The sequence below is a fragment of the Octopus bimaculoides genome, chromosome 28 (assembly GCF_046866305.1).
Source record: "Octopus bimaculoides isolate indiv1 chromosome 28, ASM4686630v1, whole genome shotgun sequence".
Lineage (NCBI taxonomy): Eukaryota > Metazoa > Mollusca > Cephalopoda > Octopoda > Octopodidae > Octopus > Octopus bimaculoides.
The window spans coordinates 7,139,066-7,158,212 of NC_142955.1; the positions used below are offsets into that span (position 1 = coordinate 7,139,066).

The window sequence follows — 19,147 nt, forward strand, 5'->3', positions numbered from 1 at the left end:
GGTCTGCATGCTTCACCACCTTCCTATCACCACAGGACTTCCGAATATAAACAAAAATAAAAATATATACTAAAAATGAAGAAAATATATACTAAAAATAAGATAAATATATACAAGAAAAAAAAAGGCAGAGGTCGGCAATGCCTGTGCTGAGTTTTAGGTCCAATGAGGCTAGCACAACACCTCATAGACCCTCTCCACTTTATTGACATTATCCAGAGACAAGCCGGAGCAAGATGTCTGGTGCCAATATAAGTCGCAGGCTCAGGGATGTGGGAGCACCGTGATCTCTAGCACAAACCAAAGATCCCCAAAATGTCCAATGCCATTCTCTGCATATCTGGGTTTATATCAGAGTGAACTTCTCCTAGAGACATGCCTCAACACGTCGGACACCATCCCTGAATTTCTGCATACCCGTGCTGTTGCTAGATAGCCGTTGAGCCTGCACTAGGTCCATCCGAGCTTTCAACAGGTCTTGTTTTCAATCCGGCTGGTTTTCTAGCAACCCTCCTCACCAGGGTAGCCTGGTGGGGGTGCCAGTTTAGTCGCCGGCAACCCAACCATGTAACAGGTTGTACTGGATTACATGTTACCAGTAGTACTTATGAGAGCCTCATACGTGACCTGACATATAAACACATGAGTGCATACATACATACATAAAAACACAATTTTCAGTTATCAAAAGAGGGACTGAGTACTTAATACACATTACAGAGTATATTCATTTATATAAATCTAGAGATTCACTCTATTGCTACTGAGTTTCTTGCTCAATGTTATCCTTTAGTCGGCAACAAAACTTTCCATGGTTTGAAGAACTGTATCAAGTGAGAAATGCACCAGGTTCAGACAAGATGTTTTGAGTATTTTTCTTTGAATCATAATAATATATTGCCATCTGTGTATTGTATTAAGTTTCACTTCTATCTTTTACTTGTTTCAGTCATTTGACTACAGCTATGCTGGGGCACCACCTTGAATTTTTAGTACTTCTTTTTTAAACCGCTAGGTCACAGGGATGCAAACACACCAATACCGGTTGTCAAGCAGTGGTGGAAAAACAAACACAGACACAAAGACACACACACACACACGCACGTGCGCACACACACGCACACACACACACACACACACATACGATGAGCTTCTTTCAGTTTCCTTTTACCAAATCCAATCCACTCACAAGGCTTTGGTTAGCCTATGGCTATAGTAGAAGACACTAGCACAAACTGCTATACAGTGGTACTGAACCTAGAACCATGTGGTTGGGAAGAAAGCTTCTTACCACACAGCCATGCCTGCACCTATATAGAACATTAAAAGGCATTATGCTATGGTTTTTGTCAGAGAGAAAAATCTCATCAGAAAGCATATGTTAGAAACAATATATTTTGAATTAAGACTAAAGTCATTGCAGCAGTGACTCATGAGAATGACAGGTGCATTTTGCACTGCTGTAATGATGCTTGCTTTGCTCTGATATATGACTGCCATTCCATTGGTTACAATGATGGGGTTCCAGTTGATCCGATCAATGGAAGAGCCTGCTAATGAAATTAACGTATAAGTGGCTGAGTGTTCCACAGACAAGCATACCCTTAACATAGTTTTCAGGAAGATTCAGCTTGACACAGAATGTGAAAGGCTGGCCCTTTGAATTAAAGGTATAACTCATTTTTGCCAGTTGAGCAAATTGGAGCAGTTTTAATTTAATGCTATTTCAATTGCATTCACTCAGTATAAATGTACACATGTACACACACACAATCATATACATATATACATACATGCACATATGGTTATCACTTACCTATGCTTGCTGCCAGTGACTCATTAGCATTGTTCTCATTTAGACTAATGACATCATTAACACTACCCAAGTCATCATTGCTTTTGGCACTTTGCCCAGCATCTGACTGGTCTTCATATTCATCTTCTTCTCTAATTAAAATAAAAAAACAACTTAATTAACAATTTCATAACTAATCAATCAATACATAAATACTAAGCAGAGTGATTAATTATTTAATTTATGTATCTTTTATCTCTTATCTGTTACTTGTTTCAGTCATTATTAGACTGCAATTATGCTGGGGCAATGCCTTGAAATACATCTTTTTTTAGCTGATTGAACTGACCCCAGTACTTATTTTTTTAAAGCCTGGAACACCTTTGCCGAACTGCTAAGTTATGGGCACATAAATACACCAACACTTGTTGTTAAGCTGTGGTAGGGAGAAAGGCAAAGACACACACACACAACAGGCTTCTTTCAGTTTGGCCTGAGGCTATAGTAGAAGACACTTGCCTAAAGTGTGACACTGTGGGACTGAACCTGGAACCATGTGGCTGGGAAGCAAGCATTGTACCACACAACCATGCCTGCACCTACGTATATAACAATTAAGTAAATAAATAAATCATTGTCATTGTTATTGTCGTCATTGTCATCGTCACCATTATTTAACATCCATGTTGGACAGGTTGACAGGATTAAATGAGACTGCAATGAACTTCAATGTCTGCTTTAGAAGGGTTTCTACAGGTAAATGGCCTTCTTAATGGTAACCACTCTACAGTGTTTAATGGGTACTTTTCTGTGACAGGTCAGGTATTGGAAACTATTTGTTATATCCATGTATTGTTTAAGTTTATATGCCATGCACGTAAACTTAGCTTTCAGTGTTAAACAAAGTTAAGAACCAGTTGTCATCTGCAAAAGTGTATAGTTTAATAACATGTATCCTGCTTTTGCTAATTGTTTTAGGTTGTAGTGAAACCTCTCTCTCAGGCATTCAATCATAAATGATAATGAAGCTGCTAACATCTAGCCTTCGGCTGCCTTGGACCCTTGTGTCCACCACCCTGATTAGTTCTCATTTGTGCGGCAATTGTCCCCAGTTCTGCTTCGCACCAGGGTGCATACAGTCCAATCGTGGCCTTCAGATAAGGTCACGTGAGAGAGAGTTTTTCTGGGTTTCCGGTGAGCCCCCTGTACATCTATAAATAAGCCCGCTCCAATGACGCCAGTCGTCTTCAATTCTAGATCTCTCACAGGTCTGGTCGCTGACCACACACACATACAGAACACAGCTACAGCCAGTTTCCAGCGACGACGACTTCAGCACCAATATACTGACTACCACAATGTCGTCGACAGCAACCCCACCACCAGAGTACACACCAATATCAACAAACACAGTTTTATCTCGACACTGTATGAGTGGATTATAACCACCAAGAACAACAGTCAGAACTAACCTGTGAGAATATTCCGACCAGGTAACTGGTCGTAGCATCGATGCTCAACACACTCGACATGTGACACCACAGCTCTGCTTTCTGGCCACAACTTCCTGCGTATGAACATTCTATATCTTGAGTAACTCATATAGGAACTGGTATTTCTCAATCTCAGTGTTTGAGACTTGTAGTCTATGTTACAGAAACTCTTTCTATATTCTGTGTTCCTCTCTCTCACACACATATTGTACTCTCACATAATGTACACACACTATTGCTTATATGACGATCCGTTATTTCATATTGTTGTATACATACTCTTGTACACGAAGGCCTGACTTATCCACTGTGTTATTTATATATGCTGCATGCACGCACACACACACTACAGTTCCACTATGTTAATAAACTTACTCTCATTATATATCTAACGGTTGTGTAAGAACGACCGTGCGCACCAAAAGGAGAAATGGTGACGAATGGAAAAACAGGCTCCTTTATTAAACGCATCACACGGTCGAACACAAAAATATCAAAATGATAAATATGTTATACTTCGATAACATAGAGAATTCATAAATGCCAGTAAGGAAGACGATAGGAACACAGCCATATGAGATGAATAACAGTAAGATTTATTGTAGCATTAAATTGCATGTCTGTGTGTGAGTGAATGCGACATAATGAAACACAATAAAAGACAGGCCGTCATGTAAAGAAAAGAGTGTGTGCGAGTAATACATGTATGTGAATGTAAGTGATACAGCGGATAGAAAAGAGTCAGTAACACGGATTGGAATTTAAGATACCAGTTCTTTGTTAGAGTACACAGTGGTTAGTGTCTGTATATAAGAAGTTAAGGCGTGTGGGGCAGAGTGATCACTAGTTGTGATGTTAGGTCTTCCATGCCAAGCCGGGTCCTTGAATACAGATGTTCTTCGCAGGCTAAATTCTTGGCTGTTACTTATCGTCGTGAAATGAATCACACAAACAGGATTGAAGAGAAGTGCTGTGCTAGTTTGGTTAGCTGTCGGTATCGTGTGTACGTGTAGAGTCATGTTGACGCTGTTGGAGACGATGCTGGTAGTCGTAGAGTCGTGTTGCTGCTGGCGACGTCGGGGGCGATGCTTGTAGTTCGTAGTTGTACGATGGTGTCGATGTCGTCGCTGGAAACTGGTTGCTGCTGTGTTACGCGTGTGTGACCGGCGGCCAAATCTAGGCGATCTGAGGCGCGACAAATTTGCCGGGTATCTAGCAAGCTATTTATAGCTGAAGGTAGGCTCCAGAGAAGCATTAGAAAAACACTATCACGTGACCTTATTAGGGGCTACGGTTGGTCGATTTGCGTTCTGGCGGGAACGGTACGAGGCAGTTGCCGCTTCAAATAATAATCAGTCAGGTGATGACAGGGAATGAGCTGCTTTCTACTACGCTCGCGTTTGTTAATATTTATAGTAGTGAGAGAAAGTGGTGTTTGTATATAATGGCGATAGAAGTGTCCACTACAGTTGTGTCTGTCACTCTTTCATTCCTTTTACTGGCACTATGGCTCGCATCTCTCACGACGAGCCTTCTATGTTATTTATGTATATTGCTTTGTGTTCGACCGTGTGGCGCATTAAAAGGAGCCTTTTCCGTCTCGTCGCCATTCTCCTTTGGTTTGCACGGTCGTTCTATTACAAGGTGTCTAGTAGGTGTAAGTAGACCTTGACACACTGTTAACTCCCTCATCCGCAGATCCAGTGGTACATCCAGGATGAGAGAGAGAGAGAGAGAGAGAGAGAGATTTGCTAGTACTCAGCTGGGACTAGTTTGAGGGGAGTAGAGTAGATAACCCCTTTCATTGTAACCCAATATATCCACCCTGTGTGTGTCTTCTTTGCCCCACCACACTTTATTTCATCTTCTTATTTCTCGGCTGTCTGTGGTTTTATTAGACTCTTGTCTCCAGTTCACCTTTATGTATCACCTCCTATTACCTCATCCTTCTTTATTCACTCCCCTATCCATGTTTATCATTCACTACGTTCACCTCCATCCTCATCTCTACTGTCTATTACTCTGCTTTCACATTCTTATATGAACCTACCCACCCAGCCATCTTCAATTCTTTGTCTCTATTTCCTTTTATTCATCTTCTATGCTCTGACCTCATTTCCGCCATCTTTTTACCTTCTCCTGCTGAGGTAGCCATATATCTCCTCTACAGCCATAGAAATTATGCCAAAATAGATAATGGAACCTAGTACAGCTCTCTAGCTTGCCTAGCTTTTGTCAAATACTTCAACCTATGCCAGCATGGAAGATGGATGTTATATGATGTGATGACAACAAAAAAATATCTGTTCCGATCCCCCATGCTTTAGATCAGTGATCCATGTGGATTTTGGGGGTCCTTATAAGATTTTGTTATTAAGATTTCTCTGCAATAAATTGGTTATACTTCTACAATATACAACATATTTTAACAATTCTTCTGTGCAATTCTTAATGAAATTTCATTATAAAAATATATGATTTTTTTTAACATAGAATGGCTATGAGAGTCCATCTGAGTAAAACAGGAATCAAAGGGCCCCATAGGTAAATAATGGTTGAGAAACCTTGCTTTAGATGCTCATACCTGGCACAAAGTCACTTCCCTTAATTCTGCATTCCCACTCCATCAAGAGGGTCCTCTTTCATGAATTACCTGGTGACCTCGCTAGTGCTGTGTCATGCAAACAGCATCCTGTACACTATTAAGTGGCTGGTATTTAGATAGAGACTTCTATGTAGTAGCTAAATAATACTTAGAACAACTGCTACATCTACAAATCATGCTGCACCATCTTAAATACATATTCAATAACGTAGGCCAACATTTCCTTACTGGAATGGGGTAGGCACTTGGAATGCATTTGCTCATAAAATCTCTTCACTAAACTGAGGCTAACAAGGGCATCTATAACACTTGAAGCAGAAGACGAATTGTGTGTGTGTGTGCATGTGCGTGCATGCATGTGTGAGTAAATGTGCATGCATGTATGTTCTCTTCTGTTTTTAGTTATTTAAATTCTTGCTATGAGGAAGGAGCTGGTTTCTAATAATGATAACAAAAATAATGTCACATCTTAAACTTGACAAAAGTCCTGCATACTTTTACTATTCAACTTACAGATTGTATTTGTAATGTGTGAGTTAGCTGGCTGATTTCTTTTTCTGAAGAACCTTGGTTATCCATATCATCACTTACACATTTACTCGCAAAACCAAGTGCACCAATTATTATTTGTAGTATAAGTATGATATAGAATCTAGATATAGAAGCTGGAAGTTTAAAAGTAGTTGTCCATAGTTATCCTCTTTCTCTTTGATTTTCAAAGAGATATTCACATCATCAGGACAGCTGAACTCTATGATAATACATAAGTTTTGTCTATCCCAAATAACAATATCCAGCCTGTTATGTTTAAACTTGACAGATGTTTTGATGGGAATGTTCTACTTGTATTCCTTTGTTGATGTTTGTGTATGTATTCAATAACAGAGGTAGTCTCTATATTTACTTCAGGAAAGCCTTTTTTCCGAATGGCATTATATATTGTCTTTGTGACAATGTGTTGCATAGGGAACACCACAACAGAACTGATATAAAAAAAACCATGGTGCCATCTAAAGAGCACTGGTGCTGGTGCCATGTAAAAAGCACCAATGTTGGTGCCACATAAAAAGCACTGATGATAGTGTCACATAAAAGCACTGGTGCTGGTGCCGTGTAAAAAGCACTGCTGCCGCTGTAGAGTGGTTGGCATAGAAACCAAGCCAAACAGACAATGAAATCTGGTGCAGCCCCTAACCTTGCCAGTTCTTGTCAAGCTGTCCAACCCATGCCAACAGGAAAAACAAAAATTAAATGACACTGATGATGATGATGATGTTGATCAGAGCTGGAACAGCTGTGATGATAGATCTGGTGGACCCTGATTGAACTGGGGGGTTTTCAAAAGCACCGGCAATAAGACTAGATGAGAATGATAATAATGTTTGTACCAGTACCTTATAATATTTATGTTGTGTCTATCAATTTTTTTGCGTAGCTCAGCGATGACGCTATGAAGTTCTGTGATTCTCTCCTCATAGCGAGATGTGATTTTCTCCACTTTATCATCATAATCTCGTTGTATACGTAATTTATCAGTCTGTGGAATAAAAAGATGGAAAGAAAAAATAAATACATATACAATAAATACTTGAAAAACACAATTAAAAAAATTTTAAAATTAAATGTATACATATATATAAATACATGTGTGTATAGACATACATACACATATACATAGATGTGAATGTGTGTGTGTATGTGTGTGTGTGTGTGTGTGTCAGTGTATATATATGTATATATATAAATATCTATGTATGTGTCTTTGTGTCTGTGTTTGTCCCCACCACTGCTTTGCAACTGGTGTTGGTGTATTTATATCCTTGTAACTTAGTGGTTTGGCAAAAGAGACTGATAGAATAAGTATCAGGCTAAAAAAAAATTCTTGGGGTTGAATTTTTCGATTAAAACCCTTCAAGGTGGTGCCCCAGCATGGCCACAGTCAAGTGATTGAAACAAGTAAAAGATAAAACATATATATATATATATCATAAAAGCACCCGTTACACTCTCAGAGTGGTTGGCATTAGGAAGAGCATCCAGCCATATCAGACTGGAGTCTGGTGCAGCCTTCCAGCTTTCCAACCCTGGTCAAACCATCCAACCCATGTCAGTGTGGATAACAGATGTTAAATGATGATATATATATATATATATATATATATATATATATAAGAAAAACTACAAACCCCTTCAGGTAGATGGCCCTGCTCGATCTGTTGAAAAGGCATAGGTAGAAACTCTATAAGACGTACAGTGTAAGCTATGAACACATAAGAAGTGCAGCAATATCAAAGGAAGGCTAACTGGGAAGGTAGTTTTTATATGTGACAGGTGCTCAGGAGCAATAAACACTGTAAACAAACAGGAAACAACTTCTGCCACATTCCAGAAAAGCTAGAAGTAGTTGGTAGCTCCCATTACCTAGGTGACCAAGTCAGTAGTGGGGGAGGGTGTGCTGAAAGTGTAGCTGCTAGAATAAGAATAGCCTGGGCAAAGTTCAGAGAGCTCTTACCTCTGCTGGCGACAAAGGCCCTCTCACCCAGAGTAAAAGGCAGACTGTATGACACATGTGTACGAACGACCATGCTACATGGCAGTGAAACATGGGCCATGACTGCTGAGGACGTGCGTAAGCTCACAAGAAATGAAGCCAGTATGTTCTGATGGATGTGTAATGTCAGTGTGTATACTCGACAGAGTGTAAGTACCTTGAGAGAAAAGTTGAACCTAAGCAGCATCAGTTGTGGTGTGCAAGAGAGACGATTGCGCTGGTATGGTCATGTGGTGAGAATGGATGAGGATAGCTGTGTGAAAAAGTGCCACACTCTAGCAGTTGAGGGAACCTGTGGAAGGGGTAGACCCAGGAAGACCTGGGATGAGGTGGTGAAGCACGACCTTCAAACATTAGGCCTCACTGAGGCAATGACTAGTGACTGAGCCCTTTGGAAATATGCTGTGCGTCAGAAGACCTGGCAAGACAAGTGAGACCATAATATGTGGCCTTTGCCAGGGATGTAGCCAGCCCACTTATGCGTACCTTTCCTTCATTGGACACTAAACTCTGCTTGTGAAGATCTGTTGAGGCAAGTGAAATTGAAATCGAAATTGAACCAAATTCGATTACTGGCACCCGTGCCAAGGGGGAGCGCTAACAGCACCATCCAAGCGTGATCATTGCCAGAACAGCTGCGTGGCTTCCATGCCAGTGGCACATAAATGGCACCATTTGAGCATGATCGTTACCAGCATCGCCTCACTGGCACTTGTGCTGGTGGTACATGAAAAAACATTCGAGCAAGGTCGTTGCCAATGCCGCTGGACTGGCTCCTGTACAAGTAGCATGTAAAAAACACCATTTGAGCGTGGTCGTTGCCAGTACCGCCTGACTGGCCCTCGTGCTGGTGACATGTAAAAGTACCCACTACACTCTTTGAGTGGTTGGCGTTAGGAATGACATCCAGCTGTAGAAACTCTGCCAGATCAGATTGGAGCCTGGTACAGCCATCTGGTTTGCCAGTCCTCAGTCAAATCGTCCAACCCATGCTAGCATGGGAAGCGGAGGTTAAATGATGATGATGATGATATATATAAACATACACACTCTTCTATATGTAAACACCCACACACACACACACGTATATTCATACATGGAAACCTACACACATACTTTCATATCTATTTTCTTACACATGCATGCACATACATACAAATACCAAAACATGCATACAAGTTACATTTGACTTTGTACATGAATAAACATGCATTCAAATTTTTAAAAAAATGTTTATAGAAAATGATATCAAAGAAATATTTGAATAAACGTAAAAATACATATAAAAAGGTCATGTTTAATACAGGTAGGAGAGAGAGAGAGAGGAAGAAAAGAGGGGCAATGGAAGGTTGAGGGAAGGAGAAACCAGAGAAAGAGACAGTGTGGTATGAGCTGTGATGCAAATAGATAGATAGATAGATAGATAGATAGATAGATAGATAGATAGATAGATAGATAGATAGAAAGAGAGAGAGAGAGAGAGAGTAAGAAACAAGTACTAGCATATCTCAACTTGGGTCGATAATAGGTTCCAAGAGATGTGACTTAACTTGAAAAATGATGTAATACAAAAGATCAATTTAAAAAATTAATTAAAATATATGTTTTAATAAATGGTTTGTACACATTTTCACATGTATATTTCATTTGATTTTCCTCTTCTGTATTGATTTTTAGAAGTATTTTAAAAATTTCTATATTCACTGAGACCAATGTAAAGTCATAAAAATCTACTGAAGCTGAGGTCTATTTTTAAAAAAATAAATTTTTTTTTAATATTTCAGGATGGTAATTTCTTTTCCCTTGCCAAATAAACTCATGCATGATATATTTGTTCTGAAGACAGAATGGACTAAACACTAGAGGAGACACATGGGATGGAGAGCCATTGAAGGTCACAGGTGTGTGATGAAAGACTTCCAGACAATGGACATAAAATAAGAATAATAATAAACAAGTAAAGAATGAATATATAGTGTGTGTGTTTATTTGGTAAGGAATAAAAAAAAAAATGACCATCCCGAAGTATAACAATATTTGTTCCAACACACGATTTTCATATCAGGAATCTTGTAACAGAAATACATAAATGTAAAAATAAAAAAATGTATTGTTGAAAAAGACTTAACTTGAAATGAAGTTAAGGTATGTTTTTATATTGAATCATAATTGTAGAGAGAATAATAAGAGTAAGGTGTAGTGAAGCAATGGAAGGAAGGCATGCTAACAGAAAGGACATATGATCTTAGATAAATTAATGAAGAAGAACAAGGACTTCTGATATAATGTCTATAGATACACAGGTTTGTGTGTGTCTTTATACATGTACATACACAAACCATTTACTAAAACAGATATAAACTAATTAAGTTTTAAAAACAATTTTTTGTGTTATATCATTTTTCAAATTAAGTCACATGTCTTGGAACCTATTATCGATGTAAGTTGAGTTATGCTAAAACTTGTTGTTTATTCTCTCTTCTGCACAACGGTTTAAACCAATGGTCACTAACAACATGCTGTATTAAAACAGGGTTTATTTAATGAGACACCCCTTGTAAAATCACTTGATGAGATGCTTCTGCACTGAGGGATGCACCACAACCAGTTAAACAGTATCCAACTCAGTATCCCACTCAGGATGGGTCAAAACGGTTGTTTTGAGTAATAGAATTTCTCAAAGATTCGATTTTCTATTTTTTGCCTTAATTGTTTATTATATGTGTGTGTGTGTGTGTGTGTGTGTGTGTGTGTGTGTATGCACAAATAAATAAATAAATATATCTCGATCCCACTCTCTATATATCTTCTCATTCCCCTTCGATTAACTCCTGCTCAGTGCCGGTTTGGTGCACCCGCCCTCCCACCCCCTCCACCAGTACCGGAAGTTCCTATCTTGTACTCCAGTACCGGAAGTTCCTATCTTGTACTCCAGTACCGGAAGTTCCTATCTTGTACACCAGTACCGGAGGTTCCTATCTTCCTCACCAGTACCATGACTGTCCCCCATGAACACTTCTAAAGATTTCCCACCCCCACTTTGGGTTTTATCCCCCTATGTAAGGTAGAGATCATATGGTGCATAATACGATAGTATAGTGGATGCTGGCTGAAAGGAATGCTACTGATTATGTTCTCTGCAAAATGCGAGCTTTCTTTTCAGGTACATGTCGCTGCCGTTCCCCGCTCCAAGGTCTCACGGGTCCATACCCCCCACACCCTCAGGGTTGGCACTCTTAACGTTGGCACACTGAAAGGTAGATCTGGTGAGATTGTTGAGATGCTTGAACGGAAACGTGTCGATATCTGCTGCCTCCAAGAAGTAAGGTGGAGAGGTTGTTCTGCTAGGCTCCTCACAGGCAAAGAACACAGGTACAAGATTTTCTGGGCAAGAAACTCACACGGGGTCAGGGGCGTGGGTATACTTCTTGCAGAGAAATGGGTGGATAAGGTAATCGAGGTGGTTAGAGTATGCGATAGAATACTTAGGATTAGATTAGTCCTACACCATGGTTTAGCAACCATTATCTTGGCCTGGGCTACCCAACAGACAGAAAGACCAATTTTATGACACCCTTCTGCAGACTACCTCATCGACGAATGACAGGGACCTTCTCTTTGTGGCTGGTGACTTCAATGGTCATGTTGGACAACATTCAGGGGGCTTCTATGGCGTACATGGAGGCTATGGTTTTGGTTCCTGCAATGAGGAGGGAACCAGGCTGCTGGAGTTCTGTGATGCAAATGACCTTATGGTCTGCAATACTAACTTCAGGAAACCTGCCAGTCACCTACCGTTCTGGCAGGCACACAAGCCAAATTGACTACATCCTCGCCAGGAAAAGGGAAAGATGGCTGCTTAGAAATATCAAAATATTCCCAGGTGAAGAATGTACCCCACAACATAGACTAGTAGTTAGTGACTTTAGGATCAGAGCTAAGTGGCCGCCAAGAAGACGACCAGCTTGGCGGAGAAGGGTATGGAAGCTCAAAGATCCTGCGAATGGACAGAGATTTAGAGACTTATTACTCGAAGCCTTCGACGAAATAGAGGGGGATGTAGCTTCACACAATGTAGAGAACAACTGGACGTTTCTACGGGACAACCTGCTGAGGGCCACCAACGAGATCTGTGGTTGGTGCAAGGTCCCTTCTCGACCCAAAATAACCTGGTGGTGGAAACAGGAGGTAGACAGGGCTATTAGACAAAAGAAACAGGCTTGGAAGGACTGCAAGAACGGTGGTAGCAGGGAATTGTACCAATCTGCCAGAAAGGAAGCTAGGCGACAGGTTTATTTAGCCAGAGGGGAGGAAGATAAGAAAAAATTTGCCAATGTTCTGCGCCGTGAGGACCAAAAACTTGAGGTATTTCGTGTTGCAAAGAGAGAGAATAGTGATGTCGTAGGAGAGAAATGTGTTCGCATGGATGATGGTACGCTTGCACTAAATGAGGCTGCAAAGAAAGAGGTCTGGAGATGCCACTATGATAGATTGCTTAATAAAGAGAATGAATTGGAGAAAGAGAGTCTGCCGTATGTCGACCCAACAGAGGGACCAGCTATCCGAGTTGACAGTACCATGGTAGATAAAGCAATTAAGAGTATGAAGACAGGGAAAGCCCCCGGCCCATCAGGAATCACTGCAGAGATGCTCAAAATATCTGGCAGTGTCGGCTATAGCCTAGTCACCCGTATTACGAACCAGGTGATACACGAAGGAGTCATACCCAATGACTGGTGTAGCAGCACCATAGTCAACTGCTACAAAGGTAAAGGTGATGCTTTAGATACAAATAATTACAGAGGTATCAAGCTTTTAGATCAGGTAATGAAAGTCACGGAGAGGGTCATAGCTCAACTGCTTCGGGAGCGAGTCAGTTTAGATGAGATGCAGTTTGGGTTCGTGCCTGGGAAAAGCACCACTGATGCTATATTTCTGGTAAGACAGCTTCAGGAGAAATACCTAGCCAAGGATAAACCTCTGTTCCTGGCTTTCGTTGATATGGAGAAAGCCTTTGACAGGGTCTTTCATTTGGTGGTCAATGAGGAAACTAGGGATAGAAGAATGGTTAGTGAGAGATGTGCGAGCCATGTACAGAAACTCTGTCAGTAAGGTGAGGGTTGGCAGAGAGTACAGTGAAGAATTCCGGGTGGAGGTAGGGGTCCACCAAGGTTCTGTCCTCAGCCCCCTCCTATTTATCATAGTCCTCCAGGCTATAACAGAGGAATTCAAGACAGGATGCCCCTGGGAGCTCCTCTATGCTGATGACCTTGCACTAATTGCTGAGTCACTATCACAATTAGAGGAGAAGTTTCAGGTGTGGAAGCAAGGACTAGAATAGAAGGGCCTTAGAGTCAACCTAGCTAAAACCAAAGTCCTCATATGTAGGAAGGCAGACAAAACACAAACCCCTTCGGGTAGATGGCCCTGCTCGATCTGTAGAAAAGGAGTGGGAAGTAACTCTATAAGATGCACCCAGTGCAAGCTATGGACACATAAGAGGTGCAGCAATATCAAAGGAAGGTTAACTAGGAAGTTAGTTTTTGTTTGCAGCAGATGTTCTGGAGCTATAAATACTGTGAATGTGCAGAAAACAACTTCTGCCACATTCCAGGGAGAAAAACTAGAAGTGGTTGATAGCTTCTGCTATCTTGGTGACCAAATTAGCAGTGGAGGTGGGTGCGCTGAAAGCGTAGCTGCTAGAATTAGAATAGCCTGGGCAAAATTCAGAGAGCTCTTACCTCTGCTGGCGACAAAGGGTCTCTCTCTGAGAGTAAAAGGCAGATTGTATGACGCATGTGTACGAACAGCCATGCTTCATGACAGTGAAACATGGGCCATAACTGCTGAGGACATGCGTAGGCTTGCAAGGAATGAAGCCAATATGCTCCGATGGATGTGTAATGTCAGTGTGCATACTAGACAGAGTATCAGTACCTTGAGAGAAAAGTTAAACTTACGAAGCATCAGTTGTGGTGTGCAAGAGAGACGACTGCGCTGGTATGGTCATGTAGCGAGAATGGATGAGGATAGCTGTGTGAAAAAGTGCCACAGCTTAGCAGTTGAGGGAACCTGTGGAAGAGGTAGGCCCAGGAAGACCTGGGATGAGGTGGTGAGGCACAACCTTCGTGGGATTTTCGATTGAGATCGCTGCCAGTGCCACTGGACTGGCTCTTGTGGGGGTGACACATGAGGTTTTTCGAGTGAGATCGTTGCCAGTGCCCCTAGACTGTCTCTTGTGCGGGTAACACATGAGGTTTTTCAAGCGAGATCATTGCCAGTGACCCTGGACTGGCTCTTGTGCGGGTGACACAGTAAATTTTTCGAGTGAAATCGTTGCCAGTGCCCCTGGACTGGCTCATGTGCTGGCGACACATGAGGTTTTTCGAGTGAGATCGTTGCCAGTGCCCCTAAACTGGCTCTTGTGCGGGGCCGTCGTAGGATTTTCCAGCGAGATAGTGGCCGGTGCCCCTGGACTGGCTCATGTGCGGGCGACACATGAAATCTTTCGAGCAGGATCATTGCCAGTGCTCCTGGACTGGCTCATGTGCAGGCGACACATGAAATCTTTCGAGCGGGATCGTTGCCAGTGCCCAATGACTGGCTCATGTGCGGGTGAAACATGAGGTTTTTCGAGCGAGATCGTTGCCAGTGCCCCTAAACTGGCTCATGTGCGGGCGACACATGAAATCTTTCGAGCAGGATCATTGCCAGTGCCCCTGGACTGGCTCATGTGCAGGCGACACATGAAATCTTTCAAGCGGGATCATTGCCAGTGCCCCTGGACCGGCTCATGTGCGGGCGACACATGAAATCTTTCGAGCGAGATCGTTGCCAGTGCCCCTGAACTGGCTCTTGTGCGGGGCCGTCGTAGGATTTTCGAGCGAGATCGTTGCCGGTGTCCCTGGACTGGTTCATGTGCGATCGACACATGAAATCTTTCGAGCGAGATTGTTGCCGGTGCCCCTGCGCTGGCTCTTGTGCGGGGCCGTTGTAGGATTTTCGAGAGAGAACGTTGCCGGTGCCTATTGACTGGCTCTTGTACGGGTGACACATGAAATCTTTGGAGAGAGATCGTTGCCAGTGCCCCTGAACTGGCTCTTGTGCGGGGCCGTCATAAGATTTTTGAGCGAGATCGTTGCCGGTGCCCCCGGACTGGCTCATGTGCGGGTGACACATGAAATCTTTGGAGCGAGATCGTTGCCAGTGCCCCTGGACTGGCTCATGTGTGGGCGACATGTGATGTTTTTCGACTGAGATCGTTGCCGGTGCCCCTGGACTGGCTCTTGTGCGGGTGACACATGAGGTTTTTCGAGCAGGATCGTTGCCAGTGCCCCTGGACTGGCTCGTGTGCGGGCGACACATGAAATCTTTCGAGCAGGATCATTGCCAGTGCCCCTGAACTGGCTCATGTGCGGGCAACACATGAAATCTTTCGAGCGGGATCATTGCCAGTGCCCCTGGACTGGCTCATGTGCGGGCGACACATGAAATCTTTCGAGCGAGATCGTTGCCAGTGCCCCTAAACTGGCTCTTGTGCGGGGCCGTCGTAGGATTTTCGAGCGAGATCGTTGACAGTGCCCCTGGACTGGCTCATATGCGGGCGATACATGAGGTTTTTTCGAGCGAGATCGTTGCCGGTGCCCCTGGACTGTCTCTTGTGCGGGTGACACATGAGGTTTTTCGAGCGATATCATTCCCAGTGCTCCTGGACTGGCTCTTGTGCGGGTGACACATGAAATGTTTCGAGCGAGATAGTTGCCAGTGCCCCTGGACTGGCTCTTGTGCGGGGCTGTCGTAGGATTTTCGAGCGAGATCGTTGCCAGTGACCCTGAACTGACTCTTTAGCGGGGCTGTCGTAGGATTTTGGAGCGAGATCGTTGCCGGTGCCCCTGGACTGGCTCATGTGCAGTCGACACATGAAATCTTTCGAGCGAGATTGTTGCCGGTGCCCCTGCGCTGGCTCTTGTGCGGCGCCATCGTAGGATTTTCGAGTGAGATCGTTGCCAGTGCCCCAAGACTGCCTCATGTGCGGGCGACACATGAGGTTTTTCGAGCGAGATCGTTGTCGGTGCCCCTTGACTGGCTCTTGTACGAGTGACACATGAAATCTTTCGAGCGAGATCGTTGCCAGTGCCCCTGAACTGGCTGTTGTGCGGGGCCGCCATAGGATTTTTGAATGAGATCGTTGCCGGTGCCCCCGGACTGGCTCGTGTGTGGGCGACACATGAAACCTTTGGAGCGAGATCGTTGCCAGTGCCCTTGGACTGGCTCATGTGTGGGCGACACATGATGTTTTTCGAGCGGGATCGTTGCCAGTGCCCTTGGACTGGCTCTTGTGCGGGTGACACATGAAATGTTTCAAGCGAAATTGTTGCCAGTGCCCCTGAACTGGCTCATGTGCGGGCGACACATGAAATCTTTCGAGCGAGATTGTTGCCAGTGCCCCTGAACTGGCTCTAGTGCGGGGCCGTTGTAGGATTTTCGAGCGAGATCGTTGCCGGTGCCCCTGGACTGGCTCATGTGCGGGCAACACATGAAATCTGTCGTGCGGGATCATTGCCAGTGCCCCTGGACTGGCTCATGTGCGGGCGACACATGAAATCTGTCGAGCAAGAACGTTGCCGGTGCCCCTGGGCTGGCTCTTGTGTGGGGCCGGCGTAGGATTTTTGAACGAGATCGTTGCCAGTGCCCCTGGACTGGCTCATGTGCGGGCGACACATGAGGCTTTTCGAGCGAGATCCTTGCCAGTGCCCCTGAATTAGCTCTTGTGCGGGGCCGTCGTAGGATTTTCGAGCAAGATCGTTGACGGTGCCCCTGAACTGGCTCATGTGTGGGTGACACATGAAATTTTTGGAATGAGATCGTTGCTGGTACCCCTGGACTGGCTCTTGTGCGGGTGGCACATGAAATGTACCATTTTGAATGTGGCCGTTGCCAGTACCGCCTGACTGGCCTTCGTGTGCGTGACACGTAAAAGCACCCACTACACTCTCTGAGTGGTTGGCGTTAGGAAGGGCATCCAGCTGTAGAAACTCTTCCAAATCAGATTGGAGCCTGGTGTAGCCATCTGGTTTCACCAGTCCTCAGTCAAATTGTCCAACCCATGCTAGCATGGAAAGCGGACGTTAAACTACAACGACGATATCAAACAACAAAAATGAGGATGGATAAAATCATATCTTTAATTGGTGATTACACCATACATTACAGACAATCATTTCTTTGTGTCAACATATTTTAGATACAGAAAAAAAAACATATAAAATTAAATAAAAGTCAAATTAATATATCCCAAAATATATGCTCACACAACATTATCAAGGCAGTTCAAAAAGGTTTAAATTCAAAGAGAATTGAAGAAATATATATATATATATATATATATGAATGGGATGCATTTAGCTATTTCTGTGTAGATTGAAAAAAATTGATGAACTGCTCAAATCAATTTTCGAACCTTATTGGGGCCTTATCAGAGGTGTCTACATCAATTTGATCAATCTCAGAGAAACAGAGATCTGGGGCTACTTATTTGCATAATGCAAGTATCTGATGCTTTATTTAAAACCAGGGGCCTGTCAATGGGTATCTTAGTTCACACAGTATCAAGGTATGATAAAATATATGTAGCTAATGCCATTGATATAAAAAACACAGGGTACATTTAGCTATTTCTCCATAGATAGAAACACTGATGAACAGCCTTAATCAATTTTCGAATCTTATTGGGGCCTTATCAGAGGTGTCTTCATCATTTGACTAATCCCAGAGAAACAAAGCAGCGAACCTGTTTATATATGCAACAAATCTAGTAGCAACAAAGAACTAGAATTACTAATCTGCATATTGTGTTTAACGTTTTATATAATATCAGGGGCTTGTCTTACAGTAGTCCATACAGTATCAAGGTATGATATAATCTTTTATCTTTTGTTTCAGTCATTAAACTGTGGCCATACTGGGGCACAGCCTTGAAAGGTTTAGTTGCACAAATCAGCCCCAGTACTTATTTTTTTAAGCTGTCAAAAAACCAACACCAGTTAGTTTGTTTACATCATTGTAACTGAGGTCCAATCTTATTACTACACATTTATAAATATTTTTATATGCATTCCTCTATGTTTTTAAAATTTGAAAACACAAGCATTTGTTTGTATGAATAGTTATAAATTATAATGATTTGTGTAAAATCACGTCAAGTTCAGCTTTCAATGGCATCATCAGATTGCAGAAACATGATGATGTCATTTCACACACAGTCTATAAGGAGAATGCCTTCTCTGAGACTTACTATTGTAGCTAAAAGTCTTCCTGCATTTGTGTTTAAATGAGCATGTTAAATATGTATGAACCTTTATTTTAATTATCATTGTTCTCATCATCATCATCATGATCATCTTTTAACATCTCTTTTCCATGCTAGCATATGTCAGACAGTTTGACCAGAGCTGGTAAGCTGGAGAATTGCATCAGGTTCCAGTCTGATTTGGCTTGGTTTTTATAGCTGGACATCTTTCTTAAGGCCAACCAGTGTATGCTGAATGTTTTTAACATGGCACTGATACAAGTGTCTATTATGTGGTACCAGTACAGAAACTTGCAGGCCAAGCCTCTTCAGCAGGGGATGCAGCCTTAACACTTCTGCTGTGAAGGATGGGTCTTCTTGTTCTGTGTGCTTAAATTATTTCTCGTCTGACAAT

General features: G+C 42.7%; 1 protein-coding gene across 9 annotated transcripts in view; it reads right to left on the reverse strand.

Moving 5' to 3' along the window:
* Positions 1-19,147, reverse strand: part of LOC106870703 (colorectal mutant cancer protein) — a 542,202-nt gene that overhangs the window by 135,583 nt on the left and 387,472 nt on the right. For all 9 annotated transcript variants that reach the window (XM_089343928.1, XM_089343920.1, XM_089343923.1 and 6 more), the window contains 2 exons: positions 7,288-7,430; positions 1,817-1,947 (listed from right to left, as the gene is read on the reverse strand). In XM_089343928.1, coding sequence (XP_089200054.1) covers positions 1,817-1,947; positions 7,288-7,430 — 274 coding nt within the window. The remainder of the gene's footprint in view (positions 1-1,816; positions 1,948-7,287; positions 7,431-19,147) is intronic.